The 25979-nt window shown below is 40.3% G+C and overlaps 2 protein-coding genes across 9 annotated transcripts in view; both read right to left on the bottom strand.

Annotated features, from left to right (window-relative positions):
- eif4g3a (eukaryotic translation initiation factor 4 gamma, 3a) overlaps positions 1-7510 on the bottom strand; it is a 49112-nt gene extending 41602 nt beyond the window's left edge. For 7 of the 8 annotated variants that reach the window (XM_044349821.1, XM_044349822.1, XM_044349823.1 and 4 more), the window contains exon 1: positions 6862-7510. In XM_044349821.1, the coding sequence (XP_044205756.1) occupies positions 6862-7025 (164 nt within the window). In that variant the 5' untranslated portion in view covers positions 7026-7510. Of the gene's footprint in view, positions 1-6845 lie in introns of all 8 variants that reach the window. The other variant, XM_044349825.1, reaches the window with a different exon arrangement.
- Positions 7511-8670: 1160 nt separating this feature from the next.
- ece1 (endothelin converting enzyme 1) lies at positions 8671-24006 on the bottom strand. Its single transcript, XM_044349426.1, has 18 exons — positions 23476-24006; positions 20849-20987; positions 18895-19107; positions 18638-18762; positions 18377-18523; positions 17898-17963; positions 17398-17586; positions 17119-17261; positions 16260-16374; positions 14081-14191; positions 13885-13983; positions 13657-13734; positions 13445-13548; positions 13004-13114; positions 11572-11639; positions 11238-11428; positions 10583-10678; positions 8671-9729 (listed from the first exon to the last, which is right to left on the bottom strand). The coding sequence occupies exons 1-18, from the start codon at positions 23602-23604 to the stop codon at positions 9553-9555; spliced, it is 2301 nt and encodes a 766-aa protein (XP_044205361.1). The 5' UTR covers positions 23605-24006; the 3' UTR covers positions 8671-9552.
- Between the last annotated feature and the right edge of the window lie 1973 nt (positions 24007-25979).

Genomic DNA, 25979 nt, shown 5'->3' with positions numbered 1-25979 from the left:
GATGGATGCAGACGCTTCACAGTCAAGCTCTGCTGCGTGCATCAGGCACCGCCATGCGAGCGGCTGACCGCGCTAATTAGACATTAGTCATTAGTTTGATCTCCATTAATTTTCTGCTAGAGGAGAGAGGGCGAGCACAATGTCAACTTAACGACTTACAACAGGGATACCGCTTCGGAAAATAAGTGTGTCAAGCGTTGCTGGAAAATTAGCTTCAACATCCGGCTAATTGAACCTGCTGAAAATGACACCGATGGTGACTGATTCACATTTGACCTTTGAAGATACTCACGATGGGCGAGATACTTCATAAAAATCTGGTATTCAGATGAGGGGGAGGATACTTAAGGGAACCGGCTAATCGAACTGGAAGTACATCTGAAAACGGTGACCACAGATGTCATGTGACGCTGTGAGGCCATGTGTAAACTGATGTATACATAAGAGTATTATGTGTCACCGGAGCTTTCTGATTTTTTTTTTCTAAAAGATGGTTCATGCTGGATAAAAATGGCAGTTCAAGCTCCTCTTATTTCTCATTTTTTTTACATAAATGGAGTGATGTGAACTGCGTATTTTCGTTTGTTTTTCAATATGGTTGTACACAAAAAGATGCTGACATGACAAACCCGAGTGTTATCTCCCCATATCTTGCAGGCTGCAACTAGTTTACTGTTGACAAGGTCAAAATTTGGGTCCTGAGCAAAAACAGGTTGAACAACACAGCCTCCGACAAACACATGTTGATCCTTCTTCCCCGAGATCGTCGTAAAGTAGCGTCAGACACTCCTCCTCGTCCCTTGACCCCACAGAGACCTGTAAGCCTCATTTAGGAGAGAAAAGCTGCTGTGGCTCCTGCTTCATCATTAGAGTCCTGTAAAGCCACTTAAGTGCTGAGTATGTGAGTAAGTGAGGGGGGGGGAGACAAGAGGAGATATAGCCTCACATAGGGCAGAGCTGTGATGAGAGAATGATACAGCTCAATAAACTGTAATCCACTATTACTGAATAAATGAATGAATGTGCAACTAATACCTCATCCCCTGAATAAATCACATGAAACTTAAATCTTCCTAAATCAAATAGTAATGTTTGCAGGGCCATATAATTATACATAGGCATACATATAAGCATGCATTTCAAATAGACCTACAGAGCCTGTCATGTCTCCTTCCAGTGATGTAGGCTACCTGGAAATCTCAGAGCAGTGGGTTCAGAGTGGAGGCACAGGAAGTGAGTGGAGACGGCCCAGATGGTGCAGACACAAACCCTCCTTCTCCCTGCTGGCCCACTGGCCACTCACTCACATACTCACTCATTCTTTCCCAAAGACACACACACACACACACACACACACACACACACACACACACACACATACACACACACACACACACACACACACACACACACACACACACACACACACACACACACACACAGTTGGATAAAAGCAGAGCTCACAAAGCTCTCACTGCCCGCCTGCTGTTGCTGAGACTGCTCTTCCACTGCAGTATGAGCAACAATAGGTGGTAGGTTGGTGGATTCGAACTCTTACAAACCAAATCTTAAGCAACAATTGTTCTGGATGTCTATAGCACAGATCGCCTTTGGTTTTAGTATTAAACTAAGGGGACGGACAGTCAGTCTGCACTTCTCAAAAGGTAAAAAGCAGAAACAAATGTAAAACCCAAAGTAATAATATTACCACAACAAGCTCGCCGTTCACAGAGCCACACCGCTAGCATGGCTATAAACTACAGCCCTTACTTCCTGTTTTATAGCCACGGACCATAGTTGACACAATATTGTTCTTATCTGTAGTATTTACTGAAAAACTGCTATATTTGATAAACTCTGGAGACGCTTACTCCAGAAAATATTAATTAGTCCAATAGAAAGGATGATGACTTGCATGAGTCAGACACAGAAGATAAATTATATGAGATGCCAAGTTACACAGACCAAGAAATTAATAATTTGTCAGGAGACACTGATGCGAAGAGCAGCAACACAGACCAGCATCCACGAATACATCATCAAAAGGTTAATAGTTTATCCTTAAAAATAGCAGCAGCATTGAACTTAGCCAACAGCACCACTAGCCTGAACAATGAAGACTGACCCGGCCAGCAAAAAACACACTTGCAGGAATAATTTAGACAATAACAGCAAATGGTGCCAGCTAACAGAACCAAGTTACTAACCTACAGCAAGTTTCATTATGCGAGGTTGATTTTTTATTCTGTTTCACATTTTAAATAAAGACTTCATAAACGTTTGGCTACATGGGACTGAAACATACATCAACAAGAACAAGAGACTGACAGAAATTGGTGCTAAACATGACTAGCGTAGCTTAGCTGTTTATAGTAACGATTTACCAGAGTTCAGGTACTTACTGACTCTTTCCAACTACGCACATAAAGCAATTGTTTTGCTACAGTAAATTCTACATGTAATATCGCTTTTGAACAGTTAAAGCAAAGCATAAATTCTTGCGTTAACATTGTGTTGGCTGAAGTTGTAGCTCTACTTGCTGACAAGTAGACGTGAACATTTCCAACTCTGGCCAGTGGTTTGACAGCATCATAGAGTGGGCGGGATGGATCTACAAACCCAGAGTTAAATGTAGATACCAAATATTGCAAGAACTGTTGGAATGGATGCGACTGTAATCAGAAAATGTCAGTTTCTAACCACTAACTGGTTTGATTTGAACATCACTTTCACTTTTTGTTTGAGTAAATAGAGGCGTACATTCAAAAATGTCCACAATGATGTGGAAATGTTACTTCAGAATTTAAAAAAAAAAAAAAAACTGTTGGAGCACTGACAGTAAGCAGGATGTCTTCTTCACCAGGCCACTCCCTCTCTGGAAAGAACAGTCCTGCATGCTGGCTCATAACAACTCAGCAGTTTATTTATAACATCCCACAGTGAGTATGCTCACGAGAATATCTTCACATGCAGGCTGCACACACCTGTCCTGAAATACAAGACTACTGTGCTGTGTGACCTACAAGTTGGGTCCACACATTACGTAGCTATACCTCATAAGCAACACTGAATGTTAACTGCATGTCTGGTTTGTACATTACATTGAAACTTCACTGCTCCTTATTGGCAAATGCTGACATCCTTTTTCTCCAAACAAGAACACAGAGCGTGAGGACAAAGAATTTCAAAAACTAGCAAAGTTGGAAGGCAGAAAAAGGAGTGAGCCTCTTCAAAAAAAAAAAAAAAAACTGATGGAAGTACTGTACCATGAAAGCTGAGGGGGTTGGAGGGGGTGGCATGTGAGACAAGTAGGAGGAAAATGGGGAGAAGCCCACAGTTTTCTCAGCTGGGCCAGCAGTGGGGTGAGGTGAGTTGTTGGGGGATGGAAGGAAATGAGGGAGGGCTGAGGCAGGCTGGGTGACCTGGGCCTTTGTTGGCAGATGGTGGGAAGCGCCACCTTGGCCTCTCGCTCTGAATGCTAAGCAGCACTGCCATTGTCTGGCAAGTGCAGCAGCAGACGCATGCGCTGGGTGTTTCTCTGGCGACCATGAACAGAAACAAACTGCCACCTCCCTGCGCTGCACACATACACACCTCACCATCCTGTCTCTCTTCAAGGGCCACCATCTTTCAAGTGGGAATTCCCATCCACCAGGAGCCCCGGCCAGACATGAGCGTAACACGCTCCCACACTCCTGACCTTAGAGGTCTAGGGAGAGTGAGAGGTCAGACAAATGGCGACATTCACATAGTCTGCTTTCATGTAGACATGAAAATGAAATGCAGTGCGGTCTAGTTAGTGCCGTGCTTACTACAACAGGGTCCAGATAGCATCAAGGGGACTCTAGTAGTTGGATGTAAGTCCCGGCACAAAACAGACTAGTTCAATTTTCCTATGAACTCTCCAATTTGATGTCGGTAAAATTTATTCTTACAGTTAACTCCCCACCTACTGCACAGATGGTTATGCAATGCGAGAATAAATCACACTTCATTACACTAAGAGACATTCAACAATTCAATATGATCCAATTAAATTCAACTGCACCGCAAACTAGAGTCCAAAACGACTACTTAGTTGGAACACCACCTCTTTGTCCATAAACTAAACTAATATAAGCTTCATAAAAGTAGAATTTATTGCAGGACTGGATGTACAGTAGCTAGGTGTACCTCATCAACTGGCAAACAACTGTACCTAATATTCCTTCTCAACCCCCATATGCATACCGATTGGGACAAAATATAATGTACCTTCGCTAACCTTCTGTTTGTTTGTTCCACAAGCACATGACCGTCCAAGCTGTGTGCCCCTTTTTCTCTCTTCTCTCCCTCTCTCTCTCCCTATTTTCTCCTCCTGTCCTCTCTTGTCTCAGGCACCTCTTGCTGGACCAGCACCCATCCTGGAACCGCTCTGCTTCCCTGGCTGTCGCTGCCATTTCCTGAGGTTTTGGATCTGGTTCCCCATCCTGCAGGAGTTCAGCCTCACCTCATGTGTCTCTCCCTCTCTCTCTCTCTCTCTCTCTATCTGAATGATGTCTTTATCCTTCTCTCTCTCTCTCCTCTGTGAATAATGTCTTTTCTTGCCTTTTCTCCCGTGTATGTGAACGCTGTGATGTGAGTCTCCCCTGTGCGCATGTGTAGTCTGTCCTCCAGCCAGGCCTTCATAGTGATGGAGGTTGCGTGGCTCAGGTCCTATTCTGCTCTAATGCCACTTGGTGTCCTCTTCATCACATTCTTCATATATATCATTATAATTTTGCTATCCTGTTCAATGCTGTGTTCTGTAATTTGTGCTCTATTCTGAGAGGGGTCCCTCCTCTCTTGCTCTTTCTGAGGTTTCTTCCAATTTTTTCCCTATTAAAATGGTTTAATTTAGGGAGTTTTTCCTTATTTGAATCAAGGGTCTAAGGACAGAGGATGTTGTATTGCTGTACTGACTGTAAAGCCCCCGAGGCAAATTTGTGATATTGTGTTATACAAATAAAATTGACTTGACCTTAAGAGAGTAACCAGCTATTGCGCTACATTACTGCCAGCCACAAGTTTGTCCCTGAATATTTAACAGGGACATAGGTACAACTACATCAGTGGGATCAATAGCCACAACTTTGTCAAGAGAGGTCAGATACTCCTTAACGTAATACAAATCAGACATATCGCTTTAGTAGATCTAACACTTGCGCTATGCAAGAGGATCACAACATCCCAAAAAAGCAAACAAAACAATTTGGCTCAATAGGTGTGACAGTCACTTCTTTAAAACAGATTTTTCCTAGTCATTATAATGAATCCCTATCCCTTAAACAAGACATGCATTGAGTAAGTGAAGAGGGTGCAGTTCTGTACTCGACTGAAAGTAGGTTAAGCAAATTGAACAGTCATTTCAAAAGTCAGGAGAGTCAAAAGAGGACACTGCACAACACATAAAGAGACCATTATATTCTCTGTTGCGTTTGATTTACTTATCTAACTCACAGACAATTCAAAAGCATCACAACACACTTTAAAACAAGGGAGCGTTTCATACTGCCACCTGCCATAACCAGCTATGTACTGCCCCTTGAAGATGTCAAAGACACAGGGCGGCTGTGATCGTGGGTGGCAGGAAATCAGGTTGAGACATCAAACTCTAAAGCTAAGCCACCACAGAAGCTGTCAGATCACAAAAGACACACCTCTCTGCCACTGGCAGGCAGGAGATGTCAACCTAATCCTCTCTCTCTCACACTATACTGCCACCATGCTGTAAATAAAACAGGAGGTGACATAACCACAGTGATTCCGCTCCACCAAAAGTAGGGTAGAGGTGGTAGAAAGGGTATAGGTTACCGGTCAGTCTCTGCGTCAACTCACAGGTAAAGGTATATTTTGGAGGCAGTGACAGCATGCAATGACAGTAAAGGCCTGCAGAACTCTACCCTGCATGCTGAATATATGGAGACACATTTTGTTTTGGAAGAACACACAAGACAAAACACAAACAGTGATGGTAGTGTAAAATAAGTGGAGCAATTTAACCACGTGTGTATAAAATTATGATGCTTTAACTACCTGTTCAGACCAAAGTATACTTCATTAACTGTCATTAAACTAGCTGGGTCATTTACTTTCTTAAAGCTAGTTTCTGCAGGCTGTTATCCTAAGAGCTGATCGGCCCAAGTGCTGACAGGCCTCCCCCCCAGCCCCCCCTCTCCGAAAACAGCTCATGATATGTGAAATGGGGCAGGAGCATGGATGTATAGGCAGGAGGTGCAATGTCCTCAATGCTGGGCCTTGTACAGGCTACCATTAGCCCCATTATTAAGCCACAGGTTACCACCCAGAAATGGGCGAAGCTTGCTGCTCTGCGACGCTGCCTTCACGGAGTTGTGTACTTGCTAATCTAGCTGGCTGATAACTTACAGTCACTAGGCTAATGCACCTGGCTAGCCACCAACGTTAACGTTAACTGAACAAAGCCGGTTACCGGTGTAGGAAGGCGGATAGCTCGCCGGTGATGGAGCTTTCCTACACCAAATAATGTCAGTTCGTTTATCGTTAATATACAATGCCACAAAACCCAACTAACATGCATATTTACTAAGAAATGTAGCTGGGAGCAGTAGTGAAGCGTCAACTACCAAAAACCTAACTGACATTTCCGTTAGCTTTAAAAAACCGGCTTGATAAGCTAACGTTAGCATACTTAGCTAGCTAGCTAATTGTCCCCTCCCCTCCCTGCTGAAACCATCATCCCCGCATCTAACCTCTACTATCTATCACTAATAACACATCAATGCATGGCTCTGTCATATGGGGAGGTGAAATGTGTAAAAAAAAATCACAAGTCATTTCCACGTTACCCATGTCAAAGGATACTGAGATGGCGGTACAGCGCCGGGCTGAGGAGCTGTCGGGGCTCCCGGCGGCAGAGACACGGAGGTCAGGGTAGCCCGCAGTTGGCTCGACGGAGAGGGGCCACTTCCAGGTCCGCTAACTGCGACAGCGGCGGGTTTGGGGACCACTTTCGGTGGCAAACTCATCGCAAAAAAATCAACAAATAAAAACAATACCTTAATAAATACTGATACAAACAACGCCTAGCTTGCATACATGGAGCAAGCGTAAGCAGATTCTTGAAGCAGGCCCCAAAATCCCTTTAACGAACTGGGATAACGAAGCTCGAATAGCAATACAAACGTCTTTTTTTTCATGGAAAGTCGCTGTTCGGATCAGCGGTGCTATTCATGGGGACGGTGGGAGGTTTAGCCTCCCTCGCCCGTCCGGAACCTCTGCGGATCCGGCTCGGTTCCTTTCTTTCAAAAGAAATAATCGCCACGATCTTCAGCCTCCTTCGGCAATCTACCTTTTCTTCTCGACAAGTATGTTTTCTATCATTTTTTTCTCACAGAGATGAGACACTTCGCCAACATGGCGTTGCGGCCGCTTCCAGCAGTCCGGGCAGGACAGATGATTCGGCAATTCTCGGCCAGTTACGGAGTCGCTCGGCTAATCAAACCAAGACACAATCCGACACACATATACTAAGTTTCTATATAGTGTCTGAATACTTTTTTCCGATTTTTTTTTTTAAATTTGCCGTTTCCAAGTCTAAAATATAGTTTAAAATATTACAGTCCAAAAAACACGTCATGTGCAGCGCCCTTACATTTTGATAGACAAAATAATAAGAAAAAATATATATAATTAATTATATCAAGTTGCTCAAATGTTTCTAAGAATTCGCGTGTAGGTACGGCGAGAAGCCTTCACACCCAATATTCAGCTATTTACACAGTTATAATGGTTCGTACTCTGCACTTTGCAGCAACAGCAACAGGACCGTAATGTGGACATGCGTGCTAGTGGCGCCATCTACTGTATTTATTCTTGATTCACAGGTTTACGAGTTAGCAACAATTTCCACATTCGATTTACTGTAATTGCTTAAAGGATAGGTTCACAATTTTTCTTAAAACAGTCAGGAGTCTATATGAACATTGAAATAAGGTTATCTTGCCATAATCATTCCTCCTGTTCATAATGGCCATTAGAAGATCCCTTCATAATGCTCTTACGGTGTAAGTGATGGGGGACAAAATCCAGTCCTCTTTCTGTGCAAAAATGTATTTAAAAGTTTATCTGAAGCTAATATGAAGCTTTAGCAGTCCAGATTAGTAAAATCAAGTAGATATCTTTCAATGTTACAGTCTTTTTAGTGCCAAAGTCCCACTTTTTGTTACTATACTTCCACCGTAACTCAACAGAGAAACACAAGGAGGGACTTTGATGCTAAAAAGACTGTAAATGTGGCATAAATCCACTTGATATGACTAACTCAGACTGCTGAAGCCTAATATAAAGCTTCAGATACACTTTTTTAATGCATTTTTGCACAAAATGACTGTGAGGGCACACTGTGGATTTTGGCCCCCATCACTTACATTGTAAACACATTTGAAGGGGATCTTTTAATAGCCAATATGAACAGGAGGAATGGTTATAGCGAGGAAAATCTCCTTCAGTGTTCATATGGGCACCTGACTGTTGTTTCAAGACGGACTTGAAAAAATTGTGAACCTGTCCTTTATGTAATATACTCTGAAACACTGTGTGTGTGTGTGTGTGTGTGTGTGCTAGAAAGTGAGAGCTCAAGCAACTGAACAAACTGTGGACATGAGACAAAGATGTTTTATGATTGGTTTTACTATACAAAATAATTTGTGACAGACTCTTACTCATAAAAAGAGGTATGACACATCATAGTTTAGCCTTTATAGCTTCTGCATGAAAAAATAGTTAATTCCTTGTATGAATTTCTAAACTGTTTCAATCTTTTTTGAATTTGTATTGGTCTTCCATTATAGAAATGAAATACCAGCAATGTGATACCAGGTCCAAAAATGACTTTGTCTTTAAACAGACGTATCAAATCAAAATATCAAAATATTTAAGTATTTCTGTTCTTCACAGACAAGCTGTTGCTCTAGTATTAAAACATTTCTACCCATTCATAAAACATGGCTTTAAAAGTCTTTGAACGTAGACCAGATTTTCATTTTTTCCCATCAAGTTAAACATCTTGCGGGTCCCTGGTTCACTGTCAATGTCATATAAAAATTGTGAACATAAATAAAATACAATAAAAGTAAACTGGAGCAGATCCAAGCACAGTGAAAAGTTACAAGAAAAAGAAACGTCACTTTGTTTATCACTTTATGTGACAAACAAGCGGTTTACAAAATTTGAGAGTGGTTCGCCCATTTTTTGCAACCATAAGTTGGGTTTCCAGTGTTCAAAAAGCACATTTATAGCTACATTTAACATCAGAAGTTGGGGAAAGCAGTTTGCTAAACCACAAGTCCTTGTCAAGAAGCACTGAAGTTTGCAATCCTCCGTATAGAGCAGGCACATTTTGTCCTGATAAGCAGCCTGATAAGCATTGAGTGGCAAGGCAGTAGGATTGTCAGTGGTTCTTGCGATCCTCGTCCGGAGAAACTTTGTCAGCATCTCTCTTTGACAAACAACAGTTTCACTCCTTGCTGATAAACAGCGCTGAGCAGTGAGGCATCACCAAAGCTCACATTTATGTTTAGGGTTCATAGGAGCATCTGCTTTGCAGCCAAAGTGCTTTGAGAATTCATGTGAATTGGAGATGGTGCCGATGACCCTGAATCTTGATGGACTGTGAGGATCTGTGATGACACCCTCATGTGAGCTTTCAGGAGTCCTGACAGAGCACCATACCTGCAAACATAATAAAGACGTAAATGAGAAGGAGACACAAATAAAGAATTTGCAGATTTTTATGAGGTGTTATTAAGGTGCTTGGTATTCATTTCTTGTCATTACACCTCTTAAAAAGGATAGGTTTTTCAAGTCTGTCTTGTGCCCAAAGGAATATTAAAATAGGTTTTTCTTGCTATAATCATTCCTCCTGGTCATACTGGCCATTAGAAGATCCCTTCATAATGCACTTACAGTGTAAGTGATGGGGGACAAAATCCACAAAAAATGTATTTAAAAGTTTATCTGAAGAAGAATGAGTCAAATCAAGTAGATATCTTTCAATGTTAGAGTCTTTTTAGTACCAAAGTCCCTCTTTTTGTTACTATACTTCAACACTGAGGAATCACAAAGAGGGAATTTGATGCTAAAAAGACTGTAAATGTGGCAGATATCCACTTGATATGACTAACTCAGACTGAAGCCTCATATAAGCTTCTGATAAACTTTTAAATGCATTTTTTTGCACAAAACGACTGTGTGGACACACTGTGGATTTTGGCTCCCATCACTTACATTGAAAGCACATTTGAAAAGGATCTAACGAGGAATGATTACAGCAATGAAAACCTTTTTCAATGTTCATTTGGGCACCTGACTTGTTTTAAGACAGACTTGGAAAAACTGTGAACCTGTCCTTTAAATGTTTTTTTTTTTTAATTTCCTGTCCATCATGCATTTATATATTTGGGATAGTTTAATTCTGATAGCAAACTTCAGAAATATAGTGAGAACAAACAAATGAACAGTTGTATTAGTATGAAGACAGAACGTTCAAATCAGAAAGTAAGAAAACACTGTTACTGATACAAACCTGTGCAAATCCAACAAAAAACAGCTGATGGTTAGTCATTCCCAGTGCAGGCAGCGTGGCCTCCTCTCCGTTCTTTTTTATCCAGTTCACATAAGCCTTCAAAGCAACAAATGATCATGTTACACACATGCATTCAATGTTTTTCTCTCCACATGGATACAGAGCAATATAGACCAAGGAGAAAAAAAAACCTTATTTTCACCTAAGGTTAATGCAAGCTGCTTTTACTTCCATATGATTTGCTCATCTGCTTCATAGCTTATGACCTTTCATTACATGGAAAGAATGTGTGCATGTGAAGAAGTAACCAGAGGCGGACAAGGCCGCTCATAACCACCTGTTGCATTTCCAGGCTTCACAGTAAACCAGACAACCTGCTTTTTCCAATACAGATTAATGGATGTGACCCACAACAGCCCCAACAAATAAACTAATGCAGCGGATTATCTCGGATCTGTGTGATAGTTTTCCAATTTTATTAAACATGTCAGCTCACACTGCCTGTCCTTTACGTAATAATGTAAATAATTTCTTGTACCGGCATTTAGCTGTTTGTTTACGTTGCTGACAGAAAGCTTTTTTCCCCCTGTGTTTACAGTAATTCTCCTCAACCACAAACAGAAAGGTGAGTAATGTTTCCTGTCTGACATCAGACCTTGTAGGCGGCCTTGAGTCCACCGTTGTCAGCAATGTTTTCTCCCAGGGTGTGTCTTCCATTCAGAGGCTCCTGGTTGATACTGTAATTACCGTACTGCTCCACCATGCACTGGGTCTGCTTCTTGAAGGCCTCCACAGACGAGTTCTTCCACCAGGAACGCAGGTTTCCATCCTTGTCATATTCCCTCCCTTTGAATGACATTGTGAAATATTACTATTTTCCCTGCCACATCATGCTGAAAGATGCATTTAGTCCAATTATTTAGTATCAGAAGAGTGATGTTATTTGTCATCTTCTGAAATATTAATTATTTAAAAAAAAAAATCCTAACCTTGGTCATCAAAAGCATGAGTCAGTTCATGTCCCATCACTACTCCAATTCCACCAAAGTTCAGAGCTCTGGGAAACAGACAAGTAAAGTTATATGTATTACATCCCATCACATTCCATTTGTGTGTATAGACTGCAATTTTGTTTAAACAATAGTTTGACGTTTTTGGAAATACACTTATTGGCTTTATTTTTGAGAGTTAGATGAGACCATTAATACCATTCACATATCAGTCCAGTAAATATGAAGCTACAGCCACTTAGCTTAGCATAAACACTGGAAACAGAGGGAAACAGCTGGCCTGGCTCGGTCCAAGAATACAAATTCCACCTACCGGTATCTCTAAAGTTCACTAATTCAAATGTTGTATCTTGTTTGTTTATTTTGTACAAAAACCAAAGTGTAAAAAAATACAATTTGTGGTTTTGTGAGCAGTCATGTTTTGGACTATTTCTTGGCTGACTTCCTGGAGTCTTGTTGTCATGGTGAGTTTGCCAAGCAACTAGGCCTTTATATCTACAGGGGCCTGGTTTTACACCTCTGAACTACTGCCCACATCTCAATTTTTTTCAATAGAATATTCAAATAAAATCAATGAATGAAGTGAAACAAAATGGCAATTTAGATCAGTCAGATTATCGGGGACTATCTACAGAACACATGTCTAATTAAAATAAACAAAAACAAAACAAAAACTTCCATGTGTAATCTTAAAGGACAGATTCACAATTTTCAAGTCTATCTTAAAACAACAGTCAGGTTCCCAAATGAACACTGAAAGAGGTTTTTCCTCACTGTAATCATTCCTCCTGTTCATACTGGCTATTAAAAGATCCCCTTCAACTGTGCTTTCAATGATAGGGGCCAAAATCCACAGTGTGTCCTCAGTCCTCAGCCTTTGTGTTTCCCTGTTGAGCTGCAGCGGAAGTATAGTAACAAAAAGAGGGACTTTGGCACGAAAAAGGCTGTAACGTTGAAAGATTTCTACTTGGTTTGACTAATCTGGAAAAGCTTCATATTAGCTTCAGATAAACTTTTAAATACATTTTTGCAGGCTTGTGGATTTTGGCCCCCATCACTTACACTGTAAGTGTATTATGAAAGGATCTTCTAATGGTCAGTATGAACAGGAGGAACAATCATGACAAGAAAAACCTGTTTCAATGTTCATTTGGGTACCTGACTATTGTTTTAAGACAGACTTGAAAAATTGTGAACTAATCCTTTAAGTAGAATGCAGTGTATTTATATTTCTTTATTGTGATTTATACTTAAATGGTGTTTTAATACTCTTTGCTCTATGCCTCTTTTACATTTTTGTGTGCTTTTATTTCTATGGGGATATATTTATATATGTAATATGTTTCAATATTATATATGTAATATTAATACATGATTTAATAAACTTGAAAAACAATGTAGAAGTGCATACTTAGGCCAGGAACGACTATAGAATGGAGCTTGAAGGATTCCTGCTGGCAAAACCATCTCATTCTTGGTCGGGTTGTAATATGCGTTCACGGTTGGAGGAGTCATACTCCACCTGCAAAAACAAGGAACACAGAGCCACCACATGAGGCTGACATCGAGGCCACAACAAATTCAGAATATTGATTCTGCCTGGTCTGCTGTGCCATGCCGACTGCAGATCAGTTTGGAAGGCATGGGAGACCCTGATCTGTCCCCTCCCCCCATAGCCTAATTAGAGACAAGGATCAGTTCAGCGGAGAGAAGTTGGTTGCCTGGGAACATTTGTGGATGGCAGCAGTATTCTGCTGAGTCAGTATAATGGGAATTTGTCCCTGTCAGAGTGAGCAACCTCCTCTCCGACAAGCAGAACGGTGGGGGATGAGGGCTGCAGGGAGCAACTCACTGGTTTCTGTTTGGAGTTTTCCTCAGCTGGTCCGCCGTCACTCTGGCTGAGAAGTTGTAGTACTGCATGACATTTTGGAAGTACAGTTCTGACACCACTTCAAACTAACAGAAAAGGAATGAAAAGAGAAAGAAAAATAGAGTTAAGTGTTTTAAGGAAACAAAAGAGTGACATAACATTTGGCACATATGACCAGTTCCACATTTACCTACATCATTGAACACTTTGTCCAGCTTTGTGGCGTTCATGATGAACTCTGGATATCCAACCATGTTGTATATCGCATCTGCCTGTGAAAAATGAGATTAAATTTTTTTTTTAAAAACTGTCCAAGAAATATTTTCACACCAGGTGGCACTGCTGTATTTCTCAGTAACTTCAGCACAGTTCAACAGAATAAAGCAGCAGGAGGAAAACGTCTGTCAACATCTTTCTCCCACCTTTTCTTTTGCTGCTTTTTTTGTTTCAGAGTCCATCCAGCTCACATATTTCAGGCTGTCCTCAAACGCCCATTTGATGTCTGCGACCATATCCTCAGCCTTAAACACAGACAAAAAAAAGAGAGTGAAGTCAGAAACACATTTTCACACACAGTGGGAGCAAGCCATTGTGATTGAAGGACTTTGAGATGCGTACAATGGCCTTGCTGTCCTCAGAAAAGGTGGCTTTGACAAACATGGCTCCGAGAGCAAAGCCCAGGGCGCTGTCGGTGTCGCTGACGCACAGCTTCCAGCGCGGAGTGCAGCTCTGCAACGTCAAATAAACACATCAGGACATGTTGAATAAATACATCCCCCACATTTTCTTACAATGTTAGATATCATCACGTCACGTCAGATTTAGTTCAACCCATTTTTTTCTGCTTCACTTAGTCGCTTCCTACATTTCCCACACTGGATGACTAAGAGCAGAGAACGTGGGTGGACTTGTTGCTTTCTGCTGTGGGCAAAATGTGTAGGTGGAGAGAACAGTAGTGATAGTGAGACAGTAGCAGAGCAAGAGTGTGAGAGTATGTCTATTGAGAGTACTTATTCTAATAATACACCACGATGTCTCTCTGTATAGCCCTGTAAGAGTGAATCCTGAAGAGGAAAAGTGTGTATAGAGAACTGATGGATGGATGAATTTCTCTCTTTATAGGAAGTTGAATAAAAACGAGAAAAACCTTCACACACACACTGTCTCTTGCTTACTGCTGGGGTATTAATCAGTTTAAAAAGTTTTATTCTGACTGAGCTGTTCTCATTTTTTTTCAAGTGACACTTTCCTCCAACTTATCTATCACATATTCAAGTGTGCAGAGACTTTTTTCAATCTCTATACAGGAAGGAAACATGTAAACCAACGCCTACGCTATTGACACATCTTTGTGATAGAATTACAAAACTATACCAGCATACATAATGCTCTTTTTTTTTGGTTATGGCAAGCTTTTTGTTATATATACACAATACATGAAACATAAGCTGTAACTTCTACCATTAACATTCTGAAAAAACCCTTAGGAGCTATAGCGCAGCTCATTTGTCAAACACAGAAAATAGTGGTGATGTTGTTGAGAAATTGGTGACCTCTGAGCTCAGTGCTCTTGAGACTAAGCAGAGCTGTTATCTGTCTGCAGGCTCAAAGACACAGTGTTCCCTCTAAAGGACTAAGTGTTTGGTTTTCTTTCTTTTTTTTTTTTTTTAAAGACAAAATGACAACAACACTCCCGACATACCAACTCTTGGCCTGTTAACAATGAACTGAAGCGATGCAAACGGAGGTAACAGAGACAGCAGAACACCAGTGGCAATGAATAGCGGATGGAAGTGATTTCATTGGGGAAACAAGTTGCATCCTAATACGTAAAGGTCCATTTCACTTAGGGATGAACTATTGAGTGACATCCACCCACCAAAAAGCCTTGAAAAGCCTTTTTTTTTGGCCATTTTCTAAATTTGAATCAACAAAAACCATCTAATATCTCAGTTGTTCGCACTAAAACTTTCATTGAGTTCAAACAGAAAAGTTTTCCCCTCTTTTTATGATCAAATGTGATTTTTTTAGGACAAAATTTCTAGAATTATTGAGGAAAATGTGCATTTTCATCACAGTTTTTAATTATATTCACAAAAGTTAAATACGTTCAATGTCCAGCAACCATCTCTACATCTATCTTAAAACAATTATTCTCCATGTTAACCTCATAATCAAAATCTCACGCTCAAACGGCGAATCACTTGACAGCTGCTAAAAAAAAAAACAGTCCCTATATGACAAAGTTATTATCAGGTGAAAGGAAGGACAAAGACAAATGGAGCTGCATGTATACGTAGATAAAGAGGAACAAGGTCAGAGTGAGGAAATGAGGAGTGTCCTGAGCAAGCGACGGCAAGTTGTAAATCTGTGCACATAGGCACAGATGGAAAAAGAGACACAGCTGCACTCTCACATAAAACAGATACACAAAGAGACACACACGTAGAAAGTTTGCGTTTGTTATTACAGCTTGACCCCAGTGGAAAACAAGGCCGGAGGAACAGGATCTTACTCAGATAAGAGCTGGGGTCACTGGAGACTTCTCAGTAAAATTCTACTTCTAGTCTTTCTTTTCTGGTAACAACTCAAAAAACATTTGAGTGAACTTAGATGTTTCTATTCGGTAAAAATGCATTCCTGTATCTGGATGAGAATCTGCCAGCAGGTCAAAACATGTACGTTGCTGTTTTTTTTTTTATTTCACTTTTCATCTGCTTAATCCTACAGCTATGTTTGAATCTGTGTCACGCTGGATTATAGTGATTGTAAAAGGTCTAAATGTTCCATCTCTCACCTTCTTGGTTCCGTACATGACCTCGAGGAAGCGCTGCTCAGCATCCTGGAACCTTTGATCCAAAATGGAGACCATCTTCCTCACCACCTTCATTATCATGTAGTTGTTGAGTAGGCTGGAAAGAAAACATTAAATTTTTTTACTCTCCTCTATACTGCTTAAAGGATAGGTTCACGATTTTTCAATTTAAAACAACAGTCAGGTGCCCAAATGAACATTGAGAGAGGTTTTCCTCGCTGTAATCATTCCTCCTGTTCATACTGGCTCTTAAAAGATCCCTTTCAAATGTGTTTTCAATGTGATGGGAGCCAAAATCCACAGTGTGTCCACACAGTCATTTTGTGCAAAAATGCATGTAAAAGTTTATCTAAAACTTATATGAGGCTTCAGCAGTCTGAGTTAGTCATATCAAGGTGGATAACTGATACATTTACAGTCTTCTTAGCATCAAATTCCGTCTTTGTGTTTCCTCGGATAGTGTTTCCCTGTTGAGCTGTGGTGGAAGTATAGTAACAAAAAGAGGAACTTCGGCGCTAAAAAGAATGTAACATTGAAGGATATCTACTTGAGTTGACTAATCTGGAGGGCTGAAGCTTCATATTAGCTTCAGATAAACTTTTAAATACATTTTTGCACAGAAGGAAGCTTGTGAATTTTGGCCTCCATCACTTACACTGTAAGCACATTATGAAGGGATCTTCTAGTGGCCAGTATGAACAGGAGGAATGATTATGGCAAGAAAAACCTCCTCCTTTCCATCTTGAAAGGAGGAGGTGAACACATATTTACATTTACATAGTAACATATAGTCTGTATTTGACACATAAATGGAAAAACTATTACATATGAAGTGTCTGACCTTTTATCTGTTTTATTTATGAGGATAGAAACTTTCTGGAGGTATTCTTTGGCGTAAACAACCACCGGCTCTGACTCGTTGAGCGGTACGGGAGCGAACACTTCTGTGAGATACGGCATCCAGTCCACTGCGGGAGCCAGAGTCTGCCAAGGCACGGATAAAACACAGACACACAAAACAAACACAGAGGTAGAGTTTCTTTAAAGGAAAGCAGCAAAGGCGTAGGAACAGTCACGATGTGTAGAAAACGCTGATACAGTCAAACCAGGAGACGCTCACCGTCAGGTCTTTGGCCTGCATCTTATGGTAGATGAGCTCCTCGTCCCTTCTCTCCTCCTGAGGGACTGTAATGTTGGCCAGGGTGGTTTCAAAGTCCACAATCTCCTCCATCAGCGCTCGAGTCTTCTCCTTCGGGCCACCGAGAAGAGTCCCTAACTCCATTAGGAAGTTGAGGTATGCTGTCAGATACTGCAAAGTCCAAGAAAGCAGCACAGTGAGGAGTGTGTGTGTGTGTGTGTGATAGAATTCAATTAGGAAAGCAATCCTAAACTATGCAAATAAAAGCTACTATGCAGAGGGGGAAATATTTCTCTTTAATATTTCTTGACTTTCTTTTAATGAGCCTTTGGGTATTTTTTCAAACTCTAACTGAATTATATTTTCATTACAAAGCCATCTTAGATTTCTGATCTGATTGAGCTTCAATATGATGACTTCTACTTTCCAACTTTAGCCTCTGTGGAACCAGTGTAATGCTGTGAACAAATTCCCCACAGTACCTTTTCATTTGCTGTTTTATTGAGGTAGTAATCCCGTGAAGGTAGTCCCAGGCTGGACTGATCCACCTACAGTAAAGAAGTAAAAAGAAACATCCTATGACGTTCAGCTCGCTCCCTCATTTCATCACTCACAAACAAGCTTTTGTTTTCATTTTTGCGCTGCCAGCATGTGGGCTAAAAGTAGATGCTCTACAAAGATCATATCTCTACCACTTGTTACGGTCTTATGACACCATACAAAGGAAGCGTGAAACCAAGGGCACTGTGATAATGAATGGATTGTCCCCAGGATATCGAAAGAGATAGAATCGGTCACCTTAGGGTTGCCTGTAAAAGCTGCTTATGAAGTGAATTTCAATGTGAATGTGAAAAGTCTGCTGGGATGTATTTTCTGATGATTTCAGATGAATATGTCTAATTATTCAAACAGAAGAAGCCCTTAAAAGCAGCCTGTATACAAATATCTCTGACCCTCTCACCTGGATGATGTTACTGTTGGAGTTTTTGGAGTCAGTGCTGACGAACACTGTGAAGAAAGGCGAGGTGCGATAGTTTGCTGACACTTTACGCAGAACTTGCTGGAAGTTGTTCTTGTCCCAGTCTTCAGTCAGGGCCCACCCTCCTATCTGAAACAGACAGTGTTGGGAGTAGACACTCAGAGACTGCTGGAGGTAAGGAAATTTTTTTTTACTGGAAATTAGTGATGTTTGATGTCTGACCGCTTTAGGAAATAAGCATACCTGTCTGATTAGCTCCTGTAGTGGCTTAGCTCCTAAGTCCTCAATCTTGGCCTCATTCATGCAGGCTTGATAATATCGCTGAGCCTTTTCCTCAGCTTTGCTCAAACCTTTCATCGTTGTGTTTTCTGCCCAAGTAAATAAAAAAGATAAATGACTTGAATGAAAAACAAGCTGATTTCCTCAGCTCTGTAAAATGAGCCGGAAAAGGAGTAAAGGCAGCTGAGGACACTGAATAGCACTCAAGTAAGAACCCTTACCTAATAAATGCTTCATTACAAGCATGTTGTGCTCCCACAGGTTGCTGAAAGGTCCCCAGCGGGACTTGCCCTCAGGGAGGGGATTGTTCTTCACCCAGCCCCCACAGGCAAAGCTGTAGAAGTCATGGCAGGGGTCTACGGAGCGGTCCAGGGCTCCCATGACTGCGCTGGCCACAGTAATGCACGGCTCTGTTAGGCACACGCCCGGGTGAGCTGCAAGAGAAAAGAGACTTTTTTTTAAAAAAAAAAAAGATGTTTGCATCACAGATACTTCTCTTGTAAACCCTCAGCTTTATTACCCCTCAAATGTGGGAAACGCTTTCTCTCTGTAAAAAACATTTTTGAGGGCCACAGTGGATAATGTGAAAATATTTCACAGTAGGACATCCAAATATGCGTGTTGGTTTTCAGAGCATCTGGAAAGGATTATTTTTATAAGAGGTAAAAGCCAAGATATACAACCTGGAGGGAATATTTCTCCTTGTTGAAGTCCTTTATAAATAATTAACTGTGATGTCTTCAGAGGAAGGAATGTCACAAGTTAATTATTGGCAACTTAATCGTGTAACTGATAAATGAATAGACAACAGATACCCAGATGATGGTGACTCACTTTTCTTTTAACATGGCTAGTGAACAAACCTCATTGCTCCTTGGCCTCGGTAATGACCTAAATATGGCTTCTAAAAATACTTTTTTTTGCAGAAAAGGGACATTTTGTGTTTTCTAGAATATTGTTAAGAAGTGACTAGAGGGTCAGCACAGAGGCTTTTCACTGCTCTGTGTTATTTTTTTAGAGTCTTAACATAAGGAATACTTGACTCGAACAACAGCTGTTTCACAGGAAGAGCTTTAGAAAATGTTATAAGTGTTTTGAATAGTTTAAGAGCTAGTCATTGTAATTCCTGTATAGCACAGAGCACAATGCCAGGAGACGACTCAGCTCTAACACTTGACATACTGTAAAGACTTTCACCGTCAGCCCATATAAGGCAGGAGGCAGAGACAAAGTTATCACCAGTGAAAAGGTTATTACCCCAAGGAGAATTCATCCTTGTTCCTTTTATTATTTCAAAGTGTGATCAGACATGCAGGTCTGAATGGGAGGAAGTAGCATTAAGTTTCCCATGGTAAATTTGAGGAAACCAACACAGATGAGACGCCGCCTGGCTGTGATGGTAAATCCACAAGCCCTTTTTCCGTAATGAACAAGCTCAAGGGAGAGATTTAGAGTTGTTTTTAGGCAGCTTAGCTTAAGGTGTGGCTTTGGTTTCATAAAAATAAACCACATCACACCACCACATTAACACCCTCTCGTGGCGTACAGATCTTTTTCTAACTTGCCTTTTTCTTCAGATAAAACTACACTTTGGTGATCATATCAGTTACAATAACTGGCAATACTTAGTGGTCATCTTCCGATTATTCGGGGGAGGGGTGTCCCATGTTATATTTATTTTAGTTAAATATGTTTGACTGTATATAACGTATACAAAATAATTATACTTGGTTATTTTTGAATGCTTGCAGGACAAACTTCAAGACAACAAAACAGCAATTCCACTTTGTTTCCAAAGACAAGAAATGATTTCTGTAAAACATTTGGAAAAACTTGGAGACTCATTAGTTGTATTTCTACTCCTTATCGTTTTTAAAAACTTGAATTGTCAGTCTACAATTCCTCTAGCTTAAGACAAGATAAACTTGGATTGACTTATGGCTTCTTAATACGAATATAAACAAAAGTAGTGTTGATTAAGCCCTTCTCCTTTTTATGTACTGTATGTATCTTTACATTAAAATATTTCTTTTTTTGGTAAACTTTGTTCTTTGATTTTTTTTTTTTTGTTAACAAACATCATAATAACAAGAAAAAAAAAACTGAGCTTTCATCTGGGCTCCGCAGATCTTTCTTTACAGTGTATGTCAAGTTTAAACAGAACCTCAGACTCACTCTGTTTGTAGAAGACACCGGTTGTGATGAGGGATATGAAGAGGCCTAAAGACACCACACACACTAAAAACAGCAGCCTCCTCTCTCTCTGTGTCCTCTCTGGCCAACACGAGGGACCGCGGCCGTGCAGAAGAGTCACCTGCGCAAACACACAAACACACAAAACAACCTTTAAGTGCTTAATTTAATCCTTTAGTCAAATATGACAAGACATGAATTGACAAATCAGCTTTAAAACACATAAAGACACTTAATAATGATATTTTGTTGAACTAATACAGTGTGGGAAAATATTATGTGGTGTGTAGTCAGCTTTTGGGGGATTTGATGACAGGTTTGGTTTCAAAGCACAATGGCTTCTCAATCACTGTGCTTTCAACCCTCATACACAGAAAAGGTTATGCATTCTTCTATTGTTCCCTAACTTCTAGTTTAACATGCTCTCATAAAAAGGATATTTTCCTTTTGCTCCAGATATGGAAAAAAGACACAATGATCATGTTGAACCATATCAGCTGCTTTTGTGTTTTACCTGTAAATGATGATGAAGCTAACCAAGGACAGACAAGTAGCCGGTTTACAGATATTCAACATCATAAAAGCTCCTTGATCATCAGCATGCAAGAATTTCAGCCCATACTTTTTTTTTTTCTTTTTAAATCAGTGATTCAAACCAGCACACCCTGCTCCTGCACTTTTTGTAGTGAATGCTGTTTCAGCTAAAGCTGCCAAGGGAATTTATTTCCTACAGGAATGATTCCAAGAGCCACTCACAAATCGTTCACAGGACACATTTAGCACTCTGGCCACTCTTTGAGTATCCCCACTGTAAATAAATGCCAGATCTTAGACCTCACATATATCCTGTGGAAGTCAATTACCCCTGAAGTGTATATAAGGATCCAGTTTTCTGCTATTAGCTAAGATGAGAGTTCAACAGTCAAACTTAATGTGACCAAATCAAATGCCAAAGCCTCAGTGGCTTCTTAATCCCAGGAGCTCAGCTTTTTGGGTTGGTTTGGACCTAAACCCTGTTTCTAAGTGTAATTGAGAAAATCCCACTGCCAAGCCTTTGCACTTTCCATCTGTACTTCATTGCAGTCTCTTGAAACCGCATTTTATTACTCCGAAAACCACTGCAAAACGATGAAGGGAGACTCATGTCAAAGTCTTGAATTCAAGCACTCTGTTTGAGCTCTTCAGGTATATTTATGGTCAAATAAAGTATGTAAGGAATGGCTTTGCTAAGGGGTCTCAGCGCCTTGTTCTGACGTTCAGAAGTAGAAGAAACCGCCTTTAAAAGACTGAACAGAGATTCTAGAGAACACTGTTTTGCTGCGCCATCTTTTACAACCCTAAATAACAGATACACTAACAGAAAACACTGTGAGACAATTTAATAGAGATTACTAAAGCACATTTTAATATGAATTTTGATGTAATACCTATTCTGGATGTGTACAGTTTGATGTTTAACAAAGCATTTATATTCTCAGGTTTATTAGTAGAAATTCAAATTATTTGATCAGAAACATCACAGTTATAAAGGATTTAAGATTATTGAGGTCTTACAGTATAATGACTCATAATACAACAGTTACGTGTGTTGGGCTTATAATCAGTGACAGCCATTCCTTTGTTAAAAGAAATGTCAATGTTTTTAAATAGTGGATTGTGTGTCACCATCTGCAAAATGACCTACATCTCTGACAAAACAAGAGTTTAATTCAAGGAGCTTGATTCTACACAAACCACAGAATGAGGTTTATTGTAGGGTCTGTAAACTGTGCAGCAACAGACATCGACACACATATTGTACACCGCATGAGTGATAATAAACAAGCCGTGTAAAACAAAGGACGGTTGAGTAACATCATTGTAAATGGTACAGACAAAAATAACTGCATTAACTGTAATAATGTAGTTTTTATCCCTTGTACCAGTGTGGAGAACACTTAACATCATCATCCCATAGCTTAATTTTTTCATCCCTCTGTTATCCAAGTGAGCACTTAATTATGCATTAGCAGTAAAGCAAATACACTACAACTATTACTACTAGCTCGCCTCTGCATGTCAAGCTTCACTGTTCAACATGAAGCATCTGTTTAGCAGGTTGGCCTCTGTAACATATTAGGAAGGCTTTTTGAAATTTAGGTGTCCAAAGAAACGTGTTGTCTTTCAACGAGAGGAAACAAAACACTTTGTATTATACTGCAAACATTAGCCAACAGATCAAAACCAACAAATTATGGACATACAAGAATGTAAAATGTGAAATGTTTCAGCAGAAAACGCCATCTGATGGGTTTAATGCTGTGAGAAGGGTTTTGTTGATTGTCACATTTTTAGTTGAATTATTTCTTTATGGGTTTTGCTGGTTTCATCGACTAATGTCTTATTAACACTTTTCAAGATGGCACTCATGATAACATAAAAATAGTTCATCTGCAGTTCAAGCTGTTGACATCTTTTGCGAAGGCAAGATTTAATCCTGACAGCAGTGTTAGTTTTCATAAGGAGTGAAATCTTAAAACGCCTTTACTTATTTTCTAATAATAATAATACTACAGCAAAGTCACAAAGCCATTCGTTTATTTTTAGCACAGGGCGTTTATCTTGTTTACCTGCATGGGTGATGATGGGTAGATCTCGTCACCGGTGGAATCCACCAGGTCCTCCTCATCCAGCGTGGCTCTCTTATACGTTGACATCTGAAAAGTCAAATGCAGAAAAGACTCTCTCAGTGCTTCCATGCTCCTTCTAGCCCCTCCGCTCTCCCACTGAGGTGTGTGAGAGAATGTTTGTGTGTGTGTGTGTGTGACGTCTATTCCTCGGCAGTCTCCGAGGCTTCAGGGTAGGGTTTCCCTCTAAAATCCATCAGGAGGAATCTGGTTTGTCTGGTTGGAGCTCTTACACTCATACACTGAGTTGACTATCAAAGAATGTGTCAGTCCTCTCCCTTCCAAGGCACTTTTATGGTCCCCTCAACCCTAACAACACCTCTAATAGCCCCCATGGCGTCTGGCAAACGTCACGACACCAACAACACACTCCTCACGAAAATCCTTGTAAGTTCTCCTCATGGGTCCTCTTTTCCTCTTTTGTGGGCAAACTTCTTTTTTTTTTTTTTTCCTGGACTTCCTTCTCAGCCCAGTCTATGCAAACACGGCACGAGAGAAGACGGAAGTAGTGAAAAACAGGAAGGAGCAGTGACTTGAGCAACTTACATGTGTGTGATTACGTATGTGTGTGTGTGTGTGTGTGTGTGTGTGTGTGTGTGTGTGTGTATGCATTCCCAAATGTGGTTTCACTTAGATTTAGGGAGGGGCCCTCAGAGTTGTAGTTCACACCCTGTGTCTTTTCTATAGGACATGATACACTCGGGGGAGGAGCCCAGAAAAAAAAAAACAAAAAAAACACCCTCCTCCTACTACATGCTTGTAGTCGCTGCCCATGGTAACCGTTACCTGATAGGCATGACAGTCAGTTCCTCTCCTGTTTAACCCCTCACCCGCACGGCCACTAACACACCATCCCAAACACTGCATTTTAAACTGTTTTCTCTTTATTAAAAGCAAGAACGAGTTAGACTATTGAAAGGTATTTAAAGTTAATTTGATATAAAAGCTATAGGTTTAATAAGAAACCACCAGACGTTACAATTAATGAGCAAACATCCATTTATGACAGCTCCAGTGTCTCACTCTCTCTCCCTTTTGTCCTGTTGTATGTGTGTGTTGGTACGTAGCAGGTCTTTGGACGGGTGGAGCCGAGGTGCCATTGAGTACTAACTGGGAACACCTGGCCAGTGTCCCAGAACTTAGTTAAGCCGCCTGCTTTGATTCCAGTTCTCTGATCTCTTCCCCACTCTCTGAGCCTTGTGTGTTTTTTTGCATTACCTTTTTTGGTTTTGTTTTACACTGACAACACGAACCTCACATTAGTCAACGCATTCATACACTTCCAAACGTCACCGATAGTGACTTTCACATCCATCCGACGGTGTAGAAATGTACGTATCTTTTAAAAATTCAAGTTAATTAGTGTAAAGCAATCTTATTTTCTGATGTATTATCATAGATGCACATAGAGTAGAATGTTTTACTGCAAATATGTAAACCAATATTTAAAGTTTAGCATTTTGTTTAAAAAAAAAAAAACTTACTTACAAGATTAATAGATCATCAGAATTGTTTCTGATTAATTTTTAGGTGATCAACTACTCAAACAACTGACCTATCTTTTCAGTTCAAAAAATAAATAACACTAATACAGAAACTGGCCTGTTCCAGTAAAGCATTTAAAGATACAATCTGTGAACTGAATGTGAAACAAACCAAACACAAAGACTGAAACCTGCGGCTTGACCAAAAAGATCGACTAACAACAGACGACAACTTAATCTCACATGATACACCACCACGTTCTTATAACACTGGTGTGTGAACTTTGAGGAACCGTGAATAACGAACCTTCAAGCTCAACGTACAGTATTCACGCTTTCTGATGTTGTTTGTTTAAAACACAGGAAAGTATTTAAATTGAACAATCAACCGATAAATACAAAATTCATATTTTTCATCTCATCAAACTTCAGTTGTAAATAATCTACTGTGCTTGTGAAACTAATTCCTGATTTGGCTTAAAACAAAATATATGTCCCCTTGACACCAGTTGACCTGCATCGTTAAAGCTGACATTTGACGCTTGTTTGAGGCTAGTTTGCATCTGATTTTCTTACATCCCAGTGCCGGCACCGTGAGGACGGCAATGATTAACCTGTCTGTCAGCATGACACTGCGCACTCCTGACTGAATTCTCAACACAATGTGATACACACACACAGAGGTAACTGAAAAGAAAGAATCCCGACTGTATTTTTGCCAACTTAAATACTATGAACTTATATCAGATGTGTAGCCAGATGCTAAAAAGGGAAGCTGAGGAGCTCATGTTGTTCTATCAGTACCTCATTCTCTGTAATTCTGGACATTTAACGTCATGCTCTGACTTGCATCTTCCCATGTTTAAAATCCACTGAACACAATGTGACTGAATATAAATGTTTACTTGATAAAGACAAATTAGATGTTCCTGTAAACACTGACAGAAGGCAATCCAGTTGTGG

The sequence above is a fragment of the Thunnus albacares genome, chromosome 4, assembly GCF_914725855.1.
Source record: "Thunnus albacares chromosome 4, fThuAlb1.1, whole genome shotgun sequence".
NCBI lineage: Eukaryota > Metazoa > Chordata > Actinopteri > Scombriformes > Scombridae > Thunnus > Thunnus albacares.
This window is presented reverse-complemented; position numbering and strand designations above follow the sequence as displayed.